Here is a 20,570-nt window from a genome sequence, read left to right on the forward strand (position 1 = left end):
TTTATCTTCAGTTTTTTGGGCCCAAATACAGGACACAATGTCAAACTGCCAAAATTAGCAGGTATTAGGTAGTAAAATAGTAAAATTAAAGTATTTTAGTGATGTGAAGACGAAACATGCTATCAGGAATAAAATGTCAATAATACGAATATCTGGTAACAACCAAGGTAAGAACATATACTCTATAAAAGATGGAGGTTCACTGGTTTTAAACTCCCCATTTTGAAGCCATCAGCATTAATGTTTTGGCCACTGCCGTGTTATTTGTTTAGTTTTCTGACAGAAGTGACCACATCCATGTGCCTGCCTGTATTTTTTTGACCGCTACTTGAGCATTATACATTACACGTTACAATTGTCAACTCTGCATGTGCCCAGGCAGCAGACTTCAAAAAAGTATAACAGGAATGACGACTCTGCCATCGGGTCTCTAGCTGTCTGTGTTCCTGTGCACAACGGAGTGTATTCTAGCCTTACGGACAGCTGTAATGAGCACAGTTGACCTCAATCAGACGCAGAGTGTGGGAAGAAAACAAAGGGAGGAAATTTTTTTTTAAAAAAGGGAATAACCTTCAAAATAAAACAGGAAGTAACAGGACAGAATAAACGCATAGAGACGAGCCAAACGACTCATATGAGAAAAAAGGGAAAAATAAAAATACAGTAACAAGGCCCATAAAAGTGTGATTACTATAGAAACTATGGCTTCAGTTAATGTATAAAACCAATCTTTTCTTGGGAATAAATTGAGTTTTCCTGTGTGGCAAAATGTTAGACAATTCCTTGAACTGTCTTGCTCCCCTGCGTCTCTCTGTGTATTTACAGACCCCTCTTCACACCCAGGTGGTTGTAGATTCTCCTTATTGTTGCCATATGGCCCATAACTGTAGTCATTGTAGCTTTTGCAGTCCCTCATTGAAGCTGTGCCATTACCTGCAGTAGACACCCTTTTATTTCCCTTCTGCATTGTTGAATTCTCTTCTTTTCATACACTATTTCTGAGCCCTGCTCGCTGTTCTAGACATCCTACGGTGTGTCCATGCATATAGGTTACGTCTGAAAGGTCTCTTGCATGCAGAGGAGCAGAGCTGATTGCTTTATTGGCTGATGACTCATTCTCTTTTTTTCAACGTGCTGGAGGTACTTCAATCATGCAGGTAATCTCCCCCTGCACACTGGCAGCCGAGAGCTTACCTTTCCCACACATCAGAGCTATTTTCCTCTTAATTGAGACCCACTCTGCTGCGACAGCGTTTTCACAAGGTGGAAAATGGCAGGTCAAGATTTCAAGACATCTTTCTCCTCCACGCCTTCCTCTCTTGGCAAAAGTGGCTGTGAAGTTGATAAGTTCCTTCAGGGATCCTGGAGCCAGTACAGCTAAGACACTAGACTTCTCGAGGGCAAGTAAAGGTTTATGTCGCATCACCTCATAGATTGTATGCGCGTGTAGATTTGACTGCCGATCCTTGTGTGTTTATTCAATCAGCCCAGGCCTAATATATGCGCACTTTTCTGATTGAATTACGCCAGGACTTTTATGGAGGAACATAGTCCCAAACCATCTCCTTGAGAGCTTATGAGAGAACAGACACTTCGCAGGAGTCTCTGTGGTGACCTGACTCAATCTGCATACGATTAACCCTCAGCAGACCTGTAACCCGCTTTATGAGCCCATCACCTCGTCTCCAGAAGGAGCACACTCTCACTCTCCTGTGACAGAAAACTGTGGAAGGAACATGTGACATTTGTTTAGCCTTTATTGTGTTGCCCTTTACGCAAGCTCATAGTTCTTTAATGCTTGTTTCATCTTCACATCTGTGCTAGATCTTTACAACACACAATTACGGACAAGATCTTCCATAAATATTTAGAGAGTTCATTTAGAATACATTTTCTGGTTTCTATAAAACTATTCCCACAAAAGTGGATGCTAATTCAGAAAAAGTAGTTTAGTGGAAAAATAGCTGTAGCTTGATTTGCAGCCCGATTGTTTTGAAGATGTGGGTAAAATTAAAAGAAGAATTTGTGTTTCAGTAAAAGGAAATACCTTAAATTGTGGCATGCACCGATTTAGTGCATTTATTTTAGTTTTTAAAGAAGTCTTTCTTTGACTTGAACTTGCTTTCAAACTTTACTATGCTCTTGTTTTGCCTTGAAAACTTTGCAGATGATATACCCAAGTAGAAGTGATTACCTTCAGCATCAAATTGCTTTCGAGCGAGCACCTTAATATCCACCTTAGTTCTTCATGGCATAGATTCATAAAGGTGCTGGAAACATTCCTCAGAGATTATGATAGCATCGAACATGATAGCAAGTTTGTTGGCTATACAACCATGAAACAAATCTCGTGTTCCACCACATCCCAAAGGAGCGCTATTGGATGGAGATCTGGTGACTGTAGAGGTCGTCTGAGTACAGTGAAGTCACTGTCATGGCTAAGAAACCAGTTTGACAAGATTTGTGCTTTGTGAGGAGGAACTTGGTGAACAATAATGCTCAGGTAGGCTGTTGAGTTGAACAGTTAAACTATTGAACTATGAAATTTGAGACTCGTAAGACCTTTTGTGGAGTTTTTTCATTTTTTTCAATCTTCTAGTGTTTTGGTGAGCCTGTGTGACCTGTAGCCAGACTTTCCTGTTCTTACCTGACAGGAGCAGCAGTCAGTGTGGTCTTCTGCCACTGTTGCCCATTTGCTTGAAAATTTGAGGTGTTGTGCATTCAGAGATGCTCTTCTGCACACTCCAAAGCAGTTCAAAGCAATCTGGACATTCCCCTATGACCTTTGACCACTAAAAGGTATTTTTACCCAGACAACTCACTGGATATTTTCTCATTTCCCCAGACTATTCCATGCAAACCTCAGAGATGGTGATGTGGAAAAATCCCGGTGGATCATGCCATGCTATGTTCAAAATCCCTTAAACCACCTTTCTTCCTGATCCTCATGCTCGGTTTGCTCTTTAACATGTCATCTCAACCCACATTGAATTGCTGACCTATAATTGGCTGATTAGATATTTGCATCCACATGTACCTAACAAAGTAGTCAGTGAGGGTCTGTATCACCCTCCTGGTTTGGGTTTTGTCACAAGCATAAAGCATGAAGGGTAGCCTTTTTGTAAACGAGGCCTGTGTATTTTTGCACAGTTGGACAAATGAGACAAACATGGCTAACATAAAAACAAGGTGTGCTTGACAAATGGCCCTGTCTTTGCTTAATGATGTGGTTAAGTCAGGAATGGAAGACCCTATTTTGATGTGTCATTGAATGCAGCTCTATAAAATCCTGATTTTGATGCAGAGTGAGGTTCAAACACTTGTTCTGTGATCATTTGGCAAAACGTGGCAGCTGACACTTAGCGGTGACCATTTGTCCAGCTGACAAGCAGGACCGTTGCAAGCTTGGACAGACTAAACACTCCCCCCACCCCTTTTCTTAAACGTATGTGTCATGGGAGTTTAAGGATGAGACACAGGCGCAGACATTGGTTACGAGTGTTCCAGACGCTGAAGTGCTGCTGGAGTTATTATCACTCAGCAGATTGGCCAATTCCCGCACCAATTGTGATCCAGCAGAATGGAAATCTGGTGAGCAGGGAAATGTTAATCGAGTTCAATTAGGCTTTGTACCATGTTTGTTTCCTGCCAACAGATCATGCAGAATCCCTACCCTGACTTGCCGAAATGAATGAAACTCTGTCAAAACTCTGAAACGGACAATTTGAGGATAGGTGGAAGATAAATGCAACAAGACCTTTAAACAGCTGGGCTGCAGTTCAACTTTACAGAGAAATTAATGTTTTTCTCTTTACTTCTTTATAGAGATATTTACAAAGCCATCCAGGTTGGTCAGAACATCTTTGATCTCACAGTAATTTCACGGTTGAAATGACCTCGTGTTAAATCTTTAGTGCTGTATTTCAACAACTGGACCTTTTTATCAGACACCCACGAATATGTACAAAATTATTTTTCAGTCTGACGATTGTCACTTTGATTACAAATACCTTTTCTTTCTATGCAACTAAAGAAGTTTAGTCTACTGTCTCTCTCTCATTCTCAGAGAAATTATTTTTCTTCAATAAAATGGAAAATATGCAGCTTTAAAGAAATGACTGGACTGAATGTTTGTTTGCAGTCCTGATGGGAAAGGCAGTGACAGAGCCAGGCTGGTGGATGTTTAACAGCAAAGCGTTTACTGTGGCCTTTTTTCTTTTCTTTTTTCTTTTTGGTACCAAATCCAGTCTGCTCAGCCAAAAAGTACTTCTGAGTAAATCTATCTCTTTCTTTTCTGTCTGGGCTGCCAGAAAATGTTAGAGGGTGGAAAGACAAATTTATTGGTCAGTTAGCAGAGCTTAGAAGAGTAGTAGATTCCCCTTCATATTTCTAAGTAGTTCAGATCCCTCACTTAAAGACCCTATACAATACAGTTTCCCCATTTCATTTAAAAATAGCATTGATTTCCGTGGTATACAAAACAATTGCAACTAAGCCACATGAGGATTTCATTATAGTTAGAATTTGCCTTAGGTATATACTGGGTTTCCCGGACAAATTTCTGAGAATCATCCCAAAGAAATCAAAACAATCCCTGTTTTAAAGTCCCCCCTCCTAGGTGGTCTTCAAGAGATCACCTGGTTTCCTGAAAAGCCTAGTTTTAGATTGCTCTGACCCACTTGCATTGTTAGGGTTAATGTAAGGGTTCTGTGTTGTGCAGAGCCCACTGTTACATTTAGACATTACGAACTCCTCTACTGATGACTGCTGTGTAGTCTCTAGGGGTGGGGAACTTCAGGCCTCAAGGGCTGGTGTCCTGCAGGTTTTAGATATCGCCCTGGGTCAACATACCTCAGTCAAATGATTAGTTCTTTAGCTGGCCTCTGGAGGACTTCAAGACATGTTGAGGAGGTATTTTAGCCATTTTAATCAGCTGTGTTGTATCAAGGACACATCTAAGACTTGTAGGACACCGGCCCTTGAAGCCTAGAGTTCCCCCACCCCTGCTCTAGGTGGTGTTTTGGTGCAGTTCTCATCTGCAATGATCACCCTCCATATAAAAGTTGGCTCAATTTAATACAAATGTTATACACCTTAGACAGATCATGACCTCAAGGGACTGATCCAAATTTAGCAGGAGTACTGGAACACTAGCATCACTTCACAAGTTGATATCCTTGAAAGGAGACGAGCATATATTTGTCGTGAAACTGTTAGAACGGGTCTTGCATGAGTAGGAGTGACTCCTGTCGGAGACGTTCAGGGTCTCCAGAGCAATGAGTTGCAATGACTTTCCATTGACTCATTGGGTAAGAATGTGAGTTTATCCATATCTGTGTTTTGGTCCTAACACCTGAAAAGAACAGTAGAAGAAGCCTCACAGTATCTCTGTACCATCTGTGGATGTAAGTAAAAACCTAAGAGACGTATCAGAAACATAATCTGTTACTTTGTGCATGCTTTTGCTAAATTATTTCATCTTTGTTGGAGCTGCTGCCTGCTTGTCTAACCTTTTACACTCTCGTGATGTTTTTATTAGTTGTGAGATTAAAACACTTCAGAGTCTCAATTAGGACACATGATTAGAAGCGAAACCATCTTGGCTGTGGTTGTCTTACCTTAAGCCTTCAAGTTATTATCGTCCACAAACTAATTAGCAAGTTCTCGATAAGCGAGGCTAGACCCGTTGTTGCCATAGAAACTGTTAGACTTAATAACAGTGAAAAGGATTGTGCTGTTGGGCAGCTCACGGAGCGCACCCCGCCCCCTCCATCATTTGAATTTGCTTAATTCTGTTTCTAGTTATATGCTCTTTGTACAATTTGAGGTTGTATTTTTCATTGTCTTGCTACCAGAGAGACACATTTAATTGAGGAAATCAGAGAAAGGTTTAGGGGGTCGCGTCAGAGCGTTGCATCTGAATGCGGGCTTCTCAGACTCGTTTAATGAAAGCAGCAACTTATTGTTGCTGATTTATGATCAAGTCAGATGAGGCAGATTTGGAACGGCTGCTGCCTGTAGGTGAAATGAACTGTCAGAGCTGCCTAACTGTGAAAAATAAAAGACTAATAACAGAAATTTAAAGGCATTGTTCAGCCCCAAGTTCTATAACGCTGCGTGTTGTAATTGAGCATTTTTGATTAGGTGAATTCCAGAGTTAGTTTTGTGACAAAGTGCTTTCTTTCTTTCTTTCTTTCTTTCTCTTGTCTATAAATTTTTTTTAGCCTGTCGCATCTGCTTAACTGATTTCCTGTTTCCTGTCTTATTTTAACAACTTTAGTATGACATAGATGAAGTGAACTATTGCTGAACTGAATACCAATTAAGTAACGAACAGAAAAGAATCACCTATCATGCAAGCAAATTAAGCACGGACAAATTAAATTCCTAAAGTGCTCAGGGAAGAAATGACTATTTGGGCCTGCGTCACCCCCTCACTCCTAGGTACATAGATTGGATGTGCTAAAATAAGTGCAAATAGGAGACAAATTAAAGGAAAAAGATTTGAATCCTTGAAAAAAGTAGGAAAATAAAAAATTTTGAAGATGCAAATTGACAGATCTGAAATTGTCAGTTATGTTGTCATAACATACAGAACAATATCTAACCATGTAATTTAAAACAAAAAACTGACTGAAAAACATGTATGACACAAATTATATATTAAAAAAAACACCCAGCACGCCCCTGCGGGCGGTTTATCCTTCAAGCTCGGGTCCTCTACCAGAGGCCTGGGAGCTTGAGGGTCCTGCGCAGTATCTTAGCTGTTCCCAGGACTGCGCTCTTCTGGACAGAGATCTCCGATGTTATTCCTGGGATCTGCTGGAGCCACTCGCCTAGCTTGGGAGTCACTGCACCTAGTGCTCCGATTACCATGGGGACCACCATTACCTTCACCCTCCACATCCTCTCGAGCTCTTCTCTGAGCCCTTGGTATTTCTCCAGCTTCTCGTGTTCCTTCTTCCTGATATTGCTGTCATTCGGAACCGCTACATCGATCACTACGGCCGTCTTCTTCTGTTTGTCTACCACCACTATGTCCGGTTGGTTAGCCACCACCATTTTGTCCGTCTGTATCTGGAAGTCCCACAGGATCTTAGCTCGGTCATTCTCCACCACCCTTGGGGGCATCTCCCATTTTGACCTCGGGACTTCCAGGTTATACTCGGCACAGATGTTCCTGTACACTATGCCGGCCACTTGGTTATGGCGTTCCATGTATGCCTTGCCTGCTAGCATCTTGCACCCTGCTGTTATGTGCTGGATTGTCTCTGGGGCATCTTTACACAGCTTGCACCTGGGGTCTTGCCTGATGTGATAGACCCCAGCCTCTATGGATCTTGTACTCAGAGCTTGTTCTTGTGGTGCCATGATTAGTGCCTCTGTGCTGTCTTTCAGTCCAGCTTTGTCCAGCCACTGGTAGGATTTCTGGATATCAGCCACCTCCTCTATCTGCCGGTGGTACATACCGTGCAGGGGCCTGTCCTTCCATGATGGTGCAGCTGGATAGCGTAGTGGTTAGACTACACACCTTTGGAACAGAGGATCACAAGTTTGATTCCTGCCTGGGGCGTCTGTATCCAGTAAGGGTCCTAAGGCTAGACCCCCTATGCTAAGCAAGCCTACCACAGACATGAGCGAGACAGATAAATATGAAGGCATGCCGGCTCGGACGTCGCCTGGATCAACAAGGTCCGCGTCAGGTGTTGAGAAACCAGGGCACCCTGATGAAAAGTGGGCTACTGAAACAAGAAGGCATCGGTGGGCAAGAGACAAAAACAGGGCGTTGTTGGAATGCTACTATGCAAGTAACCCCGGCGGAAGGGGCTACATGAATAGGATGAGGGACCTATGGATACATATATATATATATATATATATATATATATATGTATATATGTGTTTGTCTCTTTGAACATGTGTGGATGGAATCTTAAATCCATGTCTTTCTATCACAGTTTCTTATGCTACATTACTGTGCAGAAGCCTTTAGCCAGCCCTTAATTAAAGATCGCCTATGAGGTCATTCCCAAAGAGTTATTAACATCAAACTTGGCATATCTTGTCAGTCTTTGAAAAACTATGAGGAAACTGGACATGTGGAAGACAAAAGAAAAAATGACTGACTAAAAAAGAAAAATTAAAAACTATCCACAACAGTATCTGAAAGTCATGTCCTTAGGAAGTCCAGCAAATACCTGACACATGACCTGAGAGATTCATCCATCCAATCCAAATTTCAAATCTCTGGTAAAATTATGCTGTCAATATGTGCAGAGAAGGTGAGAGGAGAGAGGTACAACAGTGAGCGTCTATAACAATCTGTAAAACATGATGGAACCGCTGTGATGGTTTGGGGCTGAACTTCAACCAGCAGTGTTCTATCAATCAAAACTGATAGAAAACAGAAACGTACTGGCAGATTCTGATCTGCAATGTAATGCCATTGTATACTGTATAAAAGTATACCTTGACAGAAAAGCACACAATGCTACACAGTCAGTCATGGATTGGCCTCCCAAGAGCCCAAACCTCAAAGTTAATGTAGCAGGCAGCCAACATCCAAAGAAAGTTTTGAATGTCCTTCAAGAATTCTGGAGAAATATTCCTGAAGACTACTTAAAGTAATGACAAAGCTAGCTAAGAGAGTTCAGGCTGTGCTGAAGAATAAAGGTGGTAATACCAAATATTTACTGTCAGGCTTGTTGTCAGAATTGTACCAACTCCATTTTCCCCTTATATACTGTATTTCCATGTACATTTACATATGAAGAAATGAAACGTGACTCAACACTTTTGCATAATACTTTATATTAAAGGTTTTTCAGGTGGAAAAGTATATATTTCATGAGACTGTCATGAGACTGACAGCAAAGTCTTCCTCTTCAAAGTCTCTGTAATTGTGATGGACTTCCACAGGTTCAGATTCAGGTTACTATTTGTTCCCACTGCAGTCATGAGTCATCCATCGTCACATGCAAACTCTCAATACGACCATAACAGACAATTACTAACATAGGATTTGCACATAGTACAAAAAGGTTCAGAAACCTTCGCCTAGAAGGAAAAAACTGCAACGGGTGTGAGTCGTAGAGAAAAATTCAGAAATTCTGCCAGCCAACCGCTGTGACTGCCTGGTGTACATGGATGCCAGGTTCAGCTGTTCCACTGCTGATATCCTGGGAACATCTCTGTGTGCCACGATCTTGACATCTTTTTTGTGTACTGTTCTCTTGAATTTCTTTCCCTTTTTTCTTGTTTTCTCCAACACATTAAGCACCCACAAGCACTGTTTCCTCCACGCTCAGCAGGACCCTTCCAGCCCCATACAGTACAGTACAATAACACAAATCAGCATGGTTAATGAATTCCCTGTTAACACCCCTCCCACATTTACCCCCAATAACCGCAGCACACAGCACACCTCGCTGATTGGCGGTTGAGTTGCTTATTTGGTAAATAAAACATTTGTAGAAGCTCAATTAGCGAGGCCTGTTGAGTATGAGACAGCTGTGCTCACCAGCTGCTTTTTTAAAAAAGAGCTTTGCTGCAAGGTGAAGTGAGGAGAAAAGAGAATGTCAGGAACAGGAAGGGAAAATAGCGAAGGTAAGGTGAAGTAGTGTGAAAGCTTGTTTTTCATCAGAGTGGCCTCTTTTTGTTTCAAACATGTAAAACTGTTTGTTCGTAGCTCACAAGCATAGGTCTTCATAAAGCTTTAGCTTTATTTAGAAAGTTGAAAACTGATCATTTTGTTGCAGCAGATTGCAGAAGAATTGGCAGTCTTGGTATGAACATGCATTTTTTGCCGATGCACCAACAAAATAATGAGTAGCTGTTGTGTCAGATATAACTGGAACTATATAAACATGATTGTTTATTCCTGATATTGTCACAATTACATATTGTCAGTAGATTAGACATGTGACCCACCTGTCTTTGGACAGCTGACAACAAACCGGCTACAACAACAACAGCTGGTTATAAGCTGTTATGGCAGCTAATGTTAGGCTCAGGTGTCCTAAAAATCACACTTTCTCTCTGATAAGCAGTTTGCTTACATTCTCACATCGTATAAGTGTCAGAGTCCAACACTGATAGCCAATATTAGTGAATCTTTCTTTGAACAGCTAACAGAAGCTAACAACAGCTAAACGCAGCAAGCTGTTGGCAAGCAGTTAGCAAGAGAAAAGTTTAGCATATCCTCAACAAGTCGCCTTAGTATCGTTGTCACTGGACAGACAGCCACTTCAGTGACTCATCAAGTTGTATCAGATTTCTTTCACATAGTTTTACAGCCTCTTCAGCTGGTATCCAATACACATGGGCACCAGCAGAGGTAAATAGCAGACTGACGGCCTGAACTCACTACAGATAAACAGTGGCCAGAGTTGTTTGTCCTACTGTTGCCACTGTAGCTAGGATTATGCACCTGAATCGAGAACTTAGTTGGCTGAAAACTACAATCTACTGACATCTAGTGGTTAGATTTTACACAGTGTGCCTTTAAGTCTGTTTGTTAGCAATCCTTGCCCTAATTTTGCATTGTGATACAGAGCGTATCTCCAGAAAATGCAGCTGCAAAGCATAATTAGTACTTTTTTATTTTTCAGAGAGAGAAACCTGTCTGTCTGTATTTGTGTGAGTACCTGGATAGCTGTTGATTTTTGTCAGTTCGACAATGCTAACTGTCCAGTGTTCTCTTGAATTTGCAATGGATTTGTGATTCTATATATATAAGTACATACATAAAAAATGTCTTTGGATTTTCCTGGCTCAAAACAGGCTTTTGGGGGTGATCACGCATGCAATCGTGATTGGTCAGCATGTAGTTAGCATGCTTGAAGTCTTTGTCATTTAATTGCTATTTTTGGAGTCTGTATATGCTAAATGTCAGCTGTAGCACAAAGTACCACAAAGTTTTTTGGGGGAGTACTTTGGCAGGTCTGCGAACAGGCAAATAGAAATACCCGGTGTTGTCAACATGGTAGCAGAACAAGCATGAGAAATTCAGTACACGTGTCAAAATGAAGCCCCAGCTCGAAGACTGGTGTGGCTTTGAGAAGTCATCAGCATCGGTGTTGAGATTTTTCTCGCCAAATCCTTGCTTGTCACACTGATGAGTACTTACTGTACTTCTGTCTTTTTACATAACTCCCTGCATATTAAAATCTCAAATAGCAACCCTGCTGCTGTTTTTGTATGTGTGTGTGTGTGTGTGTGTGTGTGTGTGTGTGTGTGTGTGTGTGTGTGTGTGTGTGTGTGTGTGTGAGAGTGTGAGAGAGAGAGAGAGAGAGAGAGAGAGAGAGTTTTCACTGGTATGCAAGAGCTTGGCAAGGATTAAGTATCAATTTGATATTTGGACTTTCTCATGAATCTCATATACACCTTAAGAAGGAAAATAAGTCTGGGAATCCAAAGCACCTCAATGCTCGCTCTGCATGAATAATGCTTTTCCTATTTAATCTTCATAACTTTTTTTTGACTGACAGTTGGTGGGCTTTATTAGATGTCTTAACAGGAAGACCCCTATTGCTCAGCACTGGCATGCGATCCGGCACAATATGAGACAAGTTACTTTTTTCCATTAAGAGGAACGTCTGATAGCTTTCGGAAATGAATGCAGACATACAGCCGCTTCTAATTTTCTCAGGTCAAATGTAGTTTAGTGCCATCGCTGCCATTTAAACATATATTGATGGTGGTTTATGCAGAGTTTATTGCTGGTAGAATCAATTCAATATGTGCGCTAGTGACACACAAGTTAAATATATAAATATGGAAATATCTGTAGGTGAAGGCAGGAACCGCTGATTGGAGCCGACAACATGTGTTGAGGGTTATTTTTAACATTCAAAGGGGCACAGTGGAAATAAAACACTTTAATAGCACATGAATGCATTTTTTTCAGGATATAGGACACCTTGTGTCAAAGGCATGCATATATATCCACTTGTGTTCATATTACTGTGTGCTTGAAAGGCAAAAAAGGGGCTACGATTTTGTGCTGCCTGGAGGAAACAAGCATCATGATTGATTGTAATACGAGGACTGCTTGCACATGGTCCACCAGAACAAATCCCCACTTCTGTGCTTGGTGATAATGCAAATTGGTACATAAAATATCCATGTTTCAATTTCCCTTTTTTTTTCCTGTGCTTCTTTTTCAGTGGAAGGCTGCACAGACTGGTCGGTGGACTACCTGAAATACAAAGTGCTTCTGGGGGAACCTGTAAGGATTAAATGCGCTTTATTCTATGGATATATTCGGGCCAACTACACCCATGCACAGAGCACAGGACTTAGCCTTATGTGGTACAAAAGCGCAGGACACGGGGACTTTGAGGAACCCATTAGTTTCGATGGCACAAGGATGAGCAAAGAAGAGGACGCTATATGGTTCCGACCAGCAGAGTTGGACGATGTAGGATACTATTCCTGTGTCTTAAGGTAAGTTTTTTTTAAGCAAATTGGGGATTTTTTTTTTTTTACCTTCAAAATATGGCATTCAAAGAAAACCCTCCCTGCATTTCAGGATTATTTTTCCAGCAGTGTGTCAATAAATAATGGGGTAAATAACATTTTCTGCAACCCTGTGGGCACAAGTAAAGCTGTGTGAAAGTCCCCCCTGTTGATTTCTAATGGAGTCTATCATCTTTGGCCAAAGGAGCACTAGTCCTTGGTCCTCGGAGTGTCATCTCACAGTACGAAGTCCCTTTGCTTCACTTTATATGTTAAATTATTTCTTTATTCTCCTCTTGGGGACTTTAAGCTATTAGGGGCAATTGTTGAATGCATAACTCTTCGACCCTCACTAGTCTTTCTTTGAGCGAGGAGAACGAACAGAAATTCAGTGCGAGCAGAAAAAGCAGTAAAGATAAAAGAAAAGAAACGTAAGGGACTCTTGCTATCTTCGTTTTACACATGCCTGATGGTGGACGCAGACAGCTGTTTGATTTATGGGTTCCATAAAGTGGTAAAAATTTCTGGCTTCCTAGACGTTTTCATTAACATGAAGGTTGTTGGTGGTCAGTCAGAAAGACACCCGTAACCATTTCTTTCCTTTTTTTCCCCTACAGAACAAGGGAAACTTTGAAACATATCAAAGATAGGAGGGTAATCTTTTAGAAGTTAGTAGAATCCACAGAAACATTCATATTTTATGAATGACAGATAATGTGCTCTTGAGCAGTTGCATTCAGCACAGGTTTCCTTGTGTTTCTCAATTCTAAGAGTATCTAGCCATTACTATTCAGCACCATTAGCACTCTCCCCTTTGCTGTGGCAGCCGCCGTGAATAGAAACGGGCAGCACCAATCCAGCCATTCTCTATTCAGTGACGTTGGCAGCATTTTCAGGAGGTAGGCAATCAGTCAGCTCTGAGTTATTGTGTAATCACGCAGAAAGTAGAGCCATGAGATTTGATTTGGACGAGTATTGTTGCTTTGTCGCCAGTCTGCACCATTCAGAACCAAATTAAAGGGCAACACTTATTTGCCCATCATGGAGAGAACTAACAATAGTTCTGAATAGCGAGCACTTTTCCATCACAGAGGATTTCTCTCGGCGGGAATTTCTTTGGACTTTTGTTGGCCGTTTTTGCTTTCTGCGGATTATTACTGTTTTGTTGTCGAGTTGGGAAACAGTTCACTTTAATATGTAATACTTTCAGCTTTAAGTTTGGCCACAGAAATGGAATATTTATAGGCCAGCTTTGGTGCTACAAGCAGCTCTGAGATCAGGTCCAGTTGGGGGAATTCAAAATTATATTGATTAGCTCTGGCCCACTACAACTCTTTCTTAATACAACTATCCCATAGATTTAGTTGTATGTAAAGGCATGATTAAATAACATCAGCAGATAGCTTAGCTGATGCCCTTATATACATCAAATTATTAAATCTCATATGAAGTGTGATATTCATGCTTAAAGTACATCCTCATAATTGCCAAGCCACTTGGCAACCCAGTTCCACCTGTCATTTCTGTGCTTAGGTCTTGCTGCTGCTCTCCTTGACTCTGGCATTCAATGTATGATTATGAAAATGTTTGAAGGCAAATCTGAAAGTTTGATTTATTGATAGATTAACGTTACAGGGAGAAACACCCTTCAGCTATGTTGTGAAGGTTGATATTTGATAGTTTGTCCACCAGAGGGCACTCTGCAACTTCCCTGTTGCCAACACTCGTGTTTGAAATGCCACAAATGCAACAACCAGCCTGACCCGAGCATTCAGGCAGAACGTAGGTGAGTATATAAACTACAGACAACTAATGTTATGGAAATCTGATTCATGTGTCTGAAAGAAACAGAAAATATTGCCACATATTACTATATCAGATATTTGACTCAACACATATCGGTGTTACTCTTAAAAATCCTCTATAAGTTGGCCTCAAATCTAAATTACTACAGATGTCAGAGACATCTGCTTTTGACTGTAATGACCTGAACTGCAATAAGGAAATACTGAAGTTTACTTTACAATGATGTAGCAAAGTAGCAAATCACCACATCTGATAAAGATTAGGATAAATTATTAGTCTGTTTGATAACTAATCATAATTCATGTTTTTATGTGGCATTTGTTTTCTGACGCCTCTGCAAAGAGCTTCACAACAAAGAATATAATCAACATTTAAATATAGTTCAGTTAAGTTTATGCGGTTGGTTATGGCTGGTTTACTCTGCGTACCAAATTATTCTGGTGTGGTCCAATGAAGTTGGAGACTTCTCACTGCCACTGATGACGTATATGACATGAACTTGACATGAGATTAGACTTTTTGCCAGGTGATAATTTCCATAACAAACTCACTGCTATTTGACCCTGTAGGCGAGATGATCTTAAAATGTTTCCCTTAGAAGGTTAGGAACGCTCTTCTGAGGTCACAGTATCAATGGTGGTGTGTTAGCTTCCCTTTTGTGAAATGAATCAATAACTTTTCATTCAACTCCCCAAACATATAATACACAGAGCAACTTGTAATTTGTCACAAGGTGTTTACTGTCAGTTTTAAAACAGTCGGATTGAGGGAATAGACTGAATACTGTGCAGAGTTGCACATGCTTGATTATGTAATAATAACTTATTAACCTTGTAGGTAAAGGGCGTTTTCTCTTGACTGGCTCATTAGTCAGCTCTATACAGTGACATACGGTGGCTTTTAACTGGGGGAAGGGCCTGCTTTAAAAAGGCTTGGGAGGATTATGTTATTGGATACTGTGTGTGCTTCTTTGTGTGTGTGTGTGTGTGTGTGTCTGTGTATTTTGCATGTTGGGGTTCATGCAGTGTTCTGAGGCACATAGCAATACATCAAAATCGACCACATGGGACCATCAAATTAAGAAGATTTATAGTGTGGTGTTAGCATATGCTGTGAATTCTGGTGATTGGAGTCGCAATAATAAGCCCAGAGGACTGATAGCGGAGCAGTGGATTCTGTGGAAGAGGCTTTACATTGCTTCCTCATACTAGATTTAAACAGAGTCTGTGCAGTACATGGTAGAAAATATAGCTAATTTAACAACTCAAAGATGAAGCTGATAATGTTGATTATCACATAAAAGTCTGGCACATGTATCAGCTGGATCTCATAGTTACTGTGTTAGATGTAACAGCAATGGGAAACTGTACAGATGTGAGTGAGTTTGACAACAACAATATTGCTATGGCCTTGAAACTTGTGGACTGTGTTGCTAATTCCTTGCTGCCAGTTACCACAGGGCAACTTCAGAGGTCTTCTAAAGTCCAGGTCTCAGCAGGTCAATTTCTTCGGGGCGGGGGGGCATCATGCTATGGGCCCACAGGACTTGTTATGACACTGTGATTCATCAGCGCACATATATCACACGGTGTGCTGCCTTCATGTCGTTTAGTGTCAGAGATTAAAGAAAGAAACCTCAAAGTGCTTCTACAGGGACAACACATGAGCAGGAACTGTTAAAGACTAAGCTGTTTACTCATAGAGCTCAACAGCCTGAGGTTTTAGCCATACTTGGTTTTGTCACATTCGCATCATTTTCCACTCAAAGTTTGAAATGTTAAAATTTGCAGACATACAGTCGATGTCAACAGCAAAGTGGAAATGCAGCATTTTGCAAAGTGCATGGATGTGCGAGCCAAAAGGAAATAGTTAGAGCACTTGCAGTACAACTAACTCAACCAAGTATCTAGTGTCTTCTTTAAGTCCATTATGTATTTGTGGATAGTTTTGTCCTGGGAGGGAAAAGTGTATTTTTTTAAAGGATAAATAGAAAAACATGCAAATAAAAACTGCATAGTCGATGCAGATGTTTTCATTACAGCCCTTCTTTCCTCAGATCGAGTGAAAGTTGGATGCTTGCTGTTCACACTGTGATGCCACAGTATAGCCAAAAAACACGTCCTCGTTACCGCATCACATTCCCGAAGCCAGGAGAGACACTTTAAAGTGGAGATACATTATTCAAGAGTAAATGTTGCAGCTTCGATGCAGATTGTGCTTATTTCTCCAAAATTATTAGGGAAAAACAGCCGTAGCCATATTATGTCTCGTATCACTGGAGCTTGAAATGTCTATAGGGATTTACAAGGTGCGGGAATTATTTGTTGGAGCTGATTCTGGAGCTGTCAAGATGAGCATCTCCTTTTATTAGCCTAGGAGGTTGTATGTATATAGTGTGTTTTCAGGGTTCAAAGGTATTTTATAATTTTATTTTAACATTGTGACATGCTGAAAGCATGTTTGAGAGTCATGTGATTGGCCTTTGTAAATATATAGCTGGAGTCATAGACCTGCTACCAGCGAGGTTGTTCCCAGCTCTTCCATAAAGTCAAAATGTTCTGTTTCTGAGCTATAATATATGAATCCTTAAAGGATACCTGAAACATGTTTTTCCTGTTGTTGTAAAGATATAGATTTATGAACCACGTCACAGCCTGTTGAGCTGTTCTGTCAGTGTGACTAATTTCAGTTCCCAATTACCACAGCTAAGCCAGGGGATCTGCTTCTGCTTTGTGTCAGGAGCGTGGGTCCTATAGATGATCGGCGCTTGCATATGTTTAACATATCACATTTGGTTTAGACACTTGGCAGTGTTTTTAGGTGACGTTCCTCACCGTTTGAAGCATGAGGGGTCCTAAGGAATTAGAGCACTCTGGTAGAACGAATGGATCTCAGCATAACAATAAATCATCTCTCACTGGATACAATTCATACTCGAGCACATTGCAACAATTGAATCCCCACTGCTACGGGCTCTCACTATGTTATTGTCTCAGAACAAGTATTGATAGAGACAAGTGTGTCCACGAATGATGTGCATTATTGTTCTAGAGGATCTCATGTAGACGGAATCAGAAATAATCTTTTTATGGGCTTATGTTTGCATTTAATTTATTTCTTATATGAGAATAAATGTGATTTAATGAGGTCAAGTCTACTTCAAATTAAAAATTGCTAATTTATTTTGATTTTTTTTAGATGTTTAAGTTTTTAATTGACATGAAAATGAATGAAAAGTTCGACTGATTATGAGTATCTATAATTGAAATGGCATATAGTTTAGTAAAAAAGAATGGCAATAAAATGGGTTACATGTATTGGAAAGTTAACAAGAAACGCAAACAGGAACATTCAACGATAAAAGTGCAGTTGCCTAAACACCCACTTGTGGCGAGCTAAGAGAGCAAGTTTTTGAGTTTTATATTAAAATGCTTTAAATTGAAGTTAACATTTTTATAGGCTTCTACAATGCGAAGGTTTGGCCTCTATTGTTGAATAGAGGCTGATTTTTTTCCCATTTCTCACCTGTTTAAATTGCATATAGACTTGAAGTTGCATTATTAGCTGTGTGGCTTCTTTTACAGGTCAACGCCTACCATGGGGGTGGCTGTAGCTCAGGTGGTAGAGCAGGTCACCTACTAACTGGAAGGTTGGTGGTTTGATCCAAGTATTGATGCCAAGTATTCTTTGGCAAGATACTAACCCCATGTTGCCCTCCAATGCATCCATCGGAGTAGGAAGAATGTAGAAACAGCGTAGAAAAAAGTGCTTGGGTGAATGTGCAAGTTGTGTTAAGCGCTTTGAGTGCTCAGAGTAGAAAAGCACTACATAGGAACCACTCCATTTACTCTTACTTAAACTTATGCCTCAGTCACTAGACTGAATCCATCTTACTGCTGTTAAATCGCTGTCTCCACACACCAAAGTTTATGAACTGGTCCCTGTTTTTGAAATAGCCAGTTCAAAGGCAACACAACCCAAGAACCAAATGTTCCTCTGTCTCCAGCCACTGTTTTCCCCAGCTGGATGTAGTGTTAGCCAGCTGGAGTTACTAAACTGGGTTCTTTTGGTTGTGTTTGTAGTGCTAGAACCTTTTTATGAACATTTTAATGTGATTATTTGCCAAATATTATGACTTAGTGTGTTGTTAATTGTACTAAAAAGACTGTCAAAGCAGTTCTATACATGACTCAGTTGTGTTAAGGGGAATTCTAATATTTTATTCATACATGGTACTAATTAGCAGGTATTTCTCTATTTTCATACAGTTTAAGAGTATAGCTTCCTTGCCAAGTTTTGCCAAGCTCTTATTCTAATAAGGTTACTTCTGGCTCCTAAAAGCATTGGTTAAAAGGTGACAAACCTATACCGTGAAAATGGCAGTCAATAATTGGGTGATGTCTTAGTGCCTTTGGTAATTTTTGAGAAAAAATAAAGTGCAGCTGTGTAAAATTTTCAAAAAATGTTGTACTGATATAATTTTCATGTTGCTCAGTTCTACTAAGATGAGTGTGAAAGGCTGATATAGCTGTTAAGAGCACAGGATATTAGGAAGGATGCTTCTCAGTGTATTGCCCCTGTGAAAGAAATCCCAGGGAAGTCTTGCAGGAATATATTTCCGAGCAGCTTGGACACCATGTGGCATAATAGACACGTTGACAGAGACACATCTGTACTGGGTAAAAAAAAAAAAAAACAACCATGAACATCTTTATAAGTTTGTCAGTTTGTGAAGTTTTGAGTCTGAAAAGCAGCTGGAGAAAATGTGCTAGCAGGGTGTAGATAAACACAATTACTTCCAATCCAAATCATCACGTTTCAAAACCGCGTTTTGAATCAAAGGCAGGTTGCTCGCTAGTTTTGGGAAGTTTTTCATCTTCCTGTTTGTTCATGCTTTCAAGACTTGTGTGAATTCCACAAAGTGTCACAGCACAACAACTTGTCATTTGTTTGAAAAATTGGACTAAATGTTACATAAAATTGCCTGTAGGAAGGATGTTCTTGTGGCATTTTGGAGTTATTCATCATTTATTTCTTTCGTTCTCTATGGTGCGCTGGCGCACAAACACGCTCTTACAAATATGCTCTTTTCACCCTCATTTCATATGCTACATTATACCCTGTGACTTCTCATTCCTGGCCTTTCTGCATCTAGCGGCGGGCCTGCGCTCGTCACATTTCTGTGTATTTGCTCAGCTGCACTTAAGGGTGTCAGAGGGCATCATCATACACCAGCGCGCGCGCACACACACACACACACGCACAAAAACAACATGTCACTCCTCCACTCCCCTGAGACAAGCTGCCACTGACAGGAACTTAAAATGCCTCCGATGCGTATGTGAAAGCAGGCTAACATCAACAGATGTGCTCGCTCATATATTCGAAGCATGTACGCCTGTCTCTTTCACTCTCTTGGATTCATACTTATGTGCGTGGACATACAAATATCTACACGCATTACAGGAAATATGATGAGGCATGCTCACAACGCATACAGTGCAGGAGTGGAGGAGAGCAGACGAGTGGAGCCATGTGTGAAACCGAGGTCAGCACTCAGCTGTTTCAGACGTAACACCCCGAGGAACTCTGTCGTGTGCGGAGCAAAAACATCTGCAGCGGCAGGGCGTGCTACTTACTGTACCATGACACAAAACACAAACTCACGCACACACAAATTCATGCACATGAGCCGTCCGGGAACTTGAAGGACACAGACTCCCCAGCAAGTGCTGCAAGTCTCTTTAAGACTATTATCAAATCAAATCAAATCAAATCACTTTTATTGTCACATCACATGTGCAGGCACACTGGCACAGCACATGCGAGTGAAATTCTTGTGTGCGAGCCCCACAAGCAACAGAGATGTGCAAACACAACAACACAAACGAGCAAAATACAAGAATGACCGACCTGAAACTAATAAATATATGTACAATATATAATAGTGTATGCATTTCTGGATGTGTATACTAAATATTTTCCTACGTGTGTGTGTGTGTGTGTGTGTGTATACACATTTTACAAATTAAATAGTAAAAAAAAAAAAAAAAAAAAAAAAAAAAAAAAAATAATAATAATAATAATAATAATAATAAAATATATAAATATACAGAGTTGAATATGTGCAAACAAGTGGCATTACTGTACAGTGTGGAGTGCATAATGTTAAAGTTCCAGTAGTGAAGCTGAGGTGTCTATGACGTGTTCAGCAGTCTGATGGCCTGGTGGAAGAAGCTGTCTCTCAGTCTGCTGGTACGGGACCGGATGCTGCAGAACCTCCTTCCTGATGGAAGCAGTCTGAA

General features: G+C 40.6%; 1 protein-coding gene across 2 annotated transcripts in view; it reads left to right on the top strand.

Annotated features, from left to right (window-relative positions):
- LOC120737552 (interleukin-1 receptor accessory protein-like 1-B) overlaps positions 1-20,570 on the top strand; it is a 324,999-nt gene that overhangs the window by 109,571 nt on the left and 194,858 nt on the right. For both annotated transcript variants that reach the window (XM_040038339.1, XM_040038340.1), the window contains exon 3: positions 12,168-12,447. In XM_040038339.1, coding sequence (XP_039894273.1) covers positions 12,168-12,447 — 280 coding nt within the window. The remainder of the gene's footprint in view (positions 1-12,167; positions 12,448-20,570) is intronic.

Source organism: Simochromis diagramma, unplaced genomic scaffold (genome assembly GCF_900408965.1).
Source record: "Simochromis diagramma unplaced genomic scaffold, fSimDia1.1 OVJJ01000413.1, whole genome shotgun sequence".
In the NCBI taxonomy this organism is placed as follows: Eukaryota; Metazoa; Chordata; class Actinopteri; order Cichliformes; family Cichlidae; genus Simochromis; species Simochromis diagramma.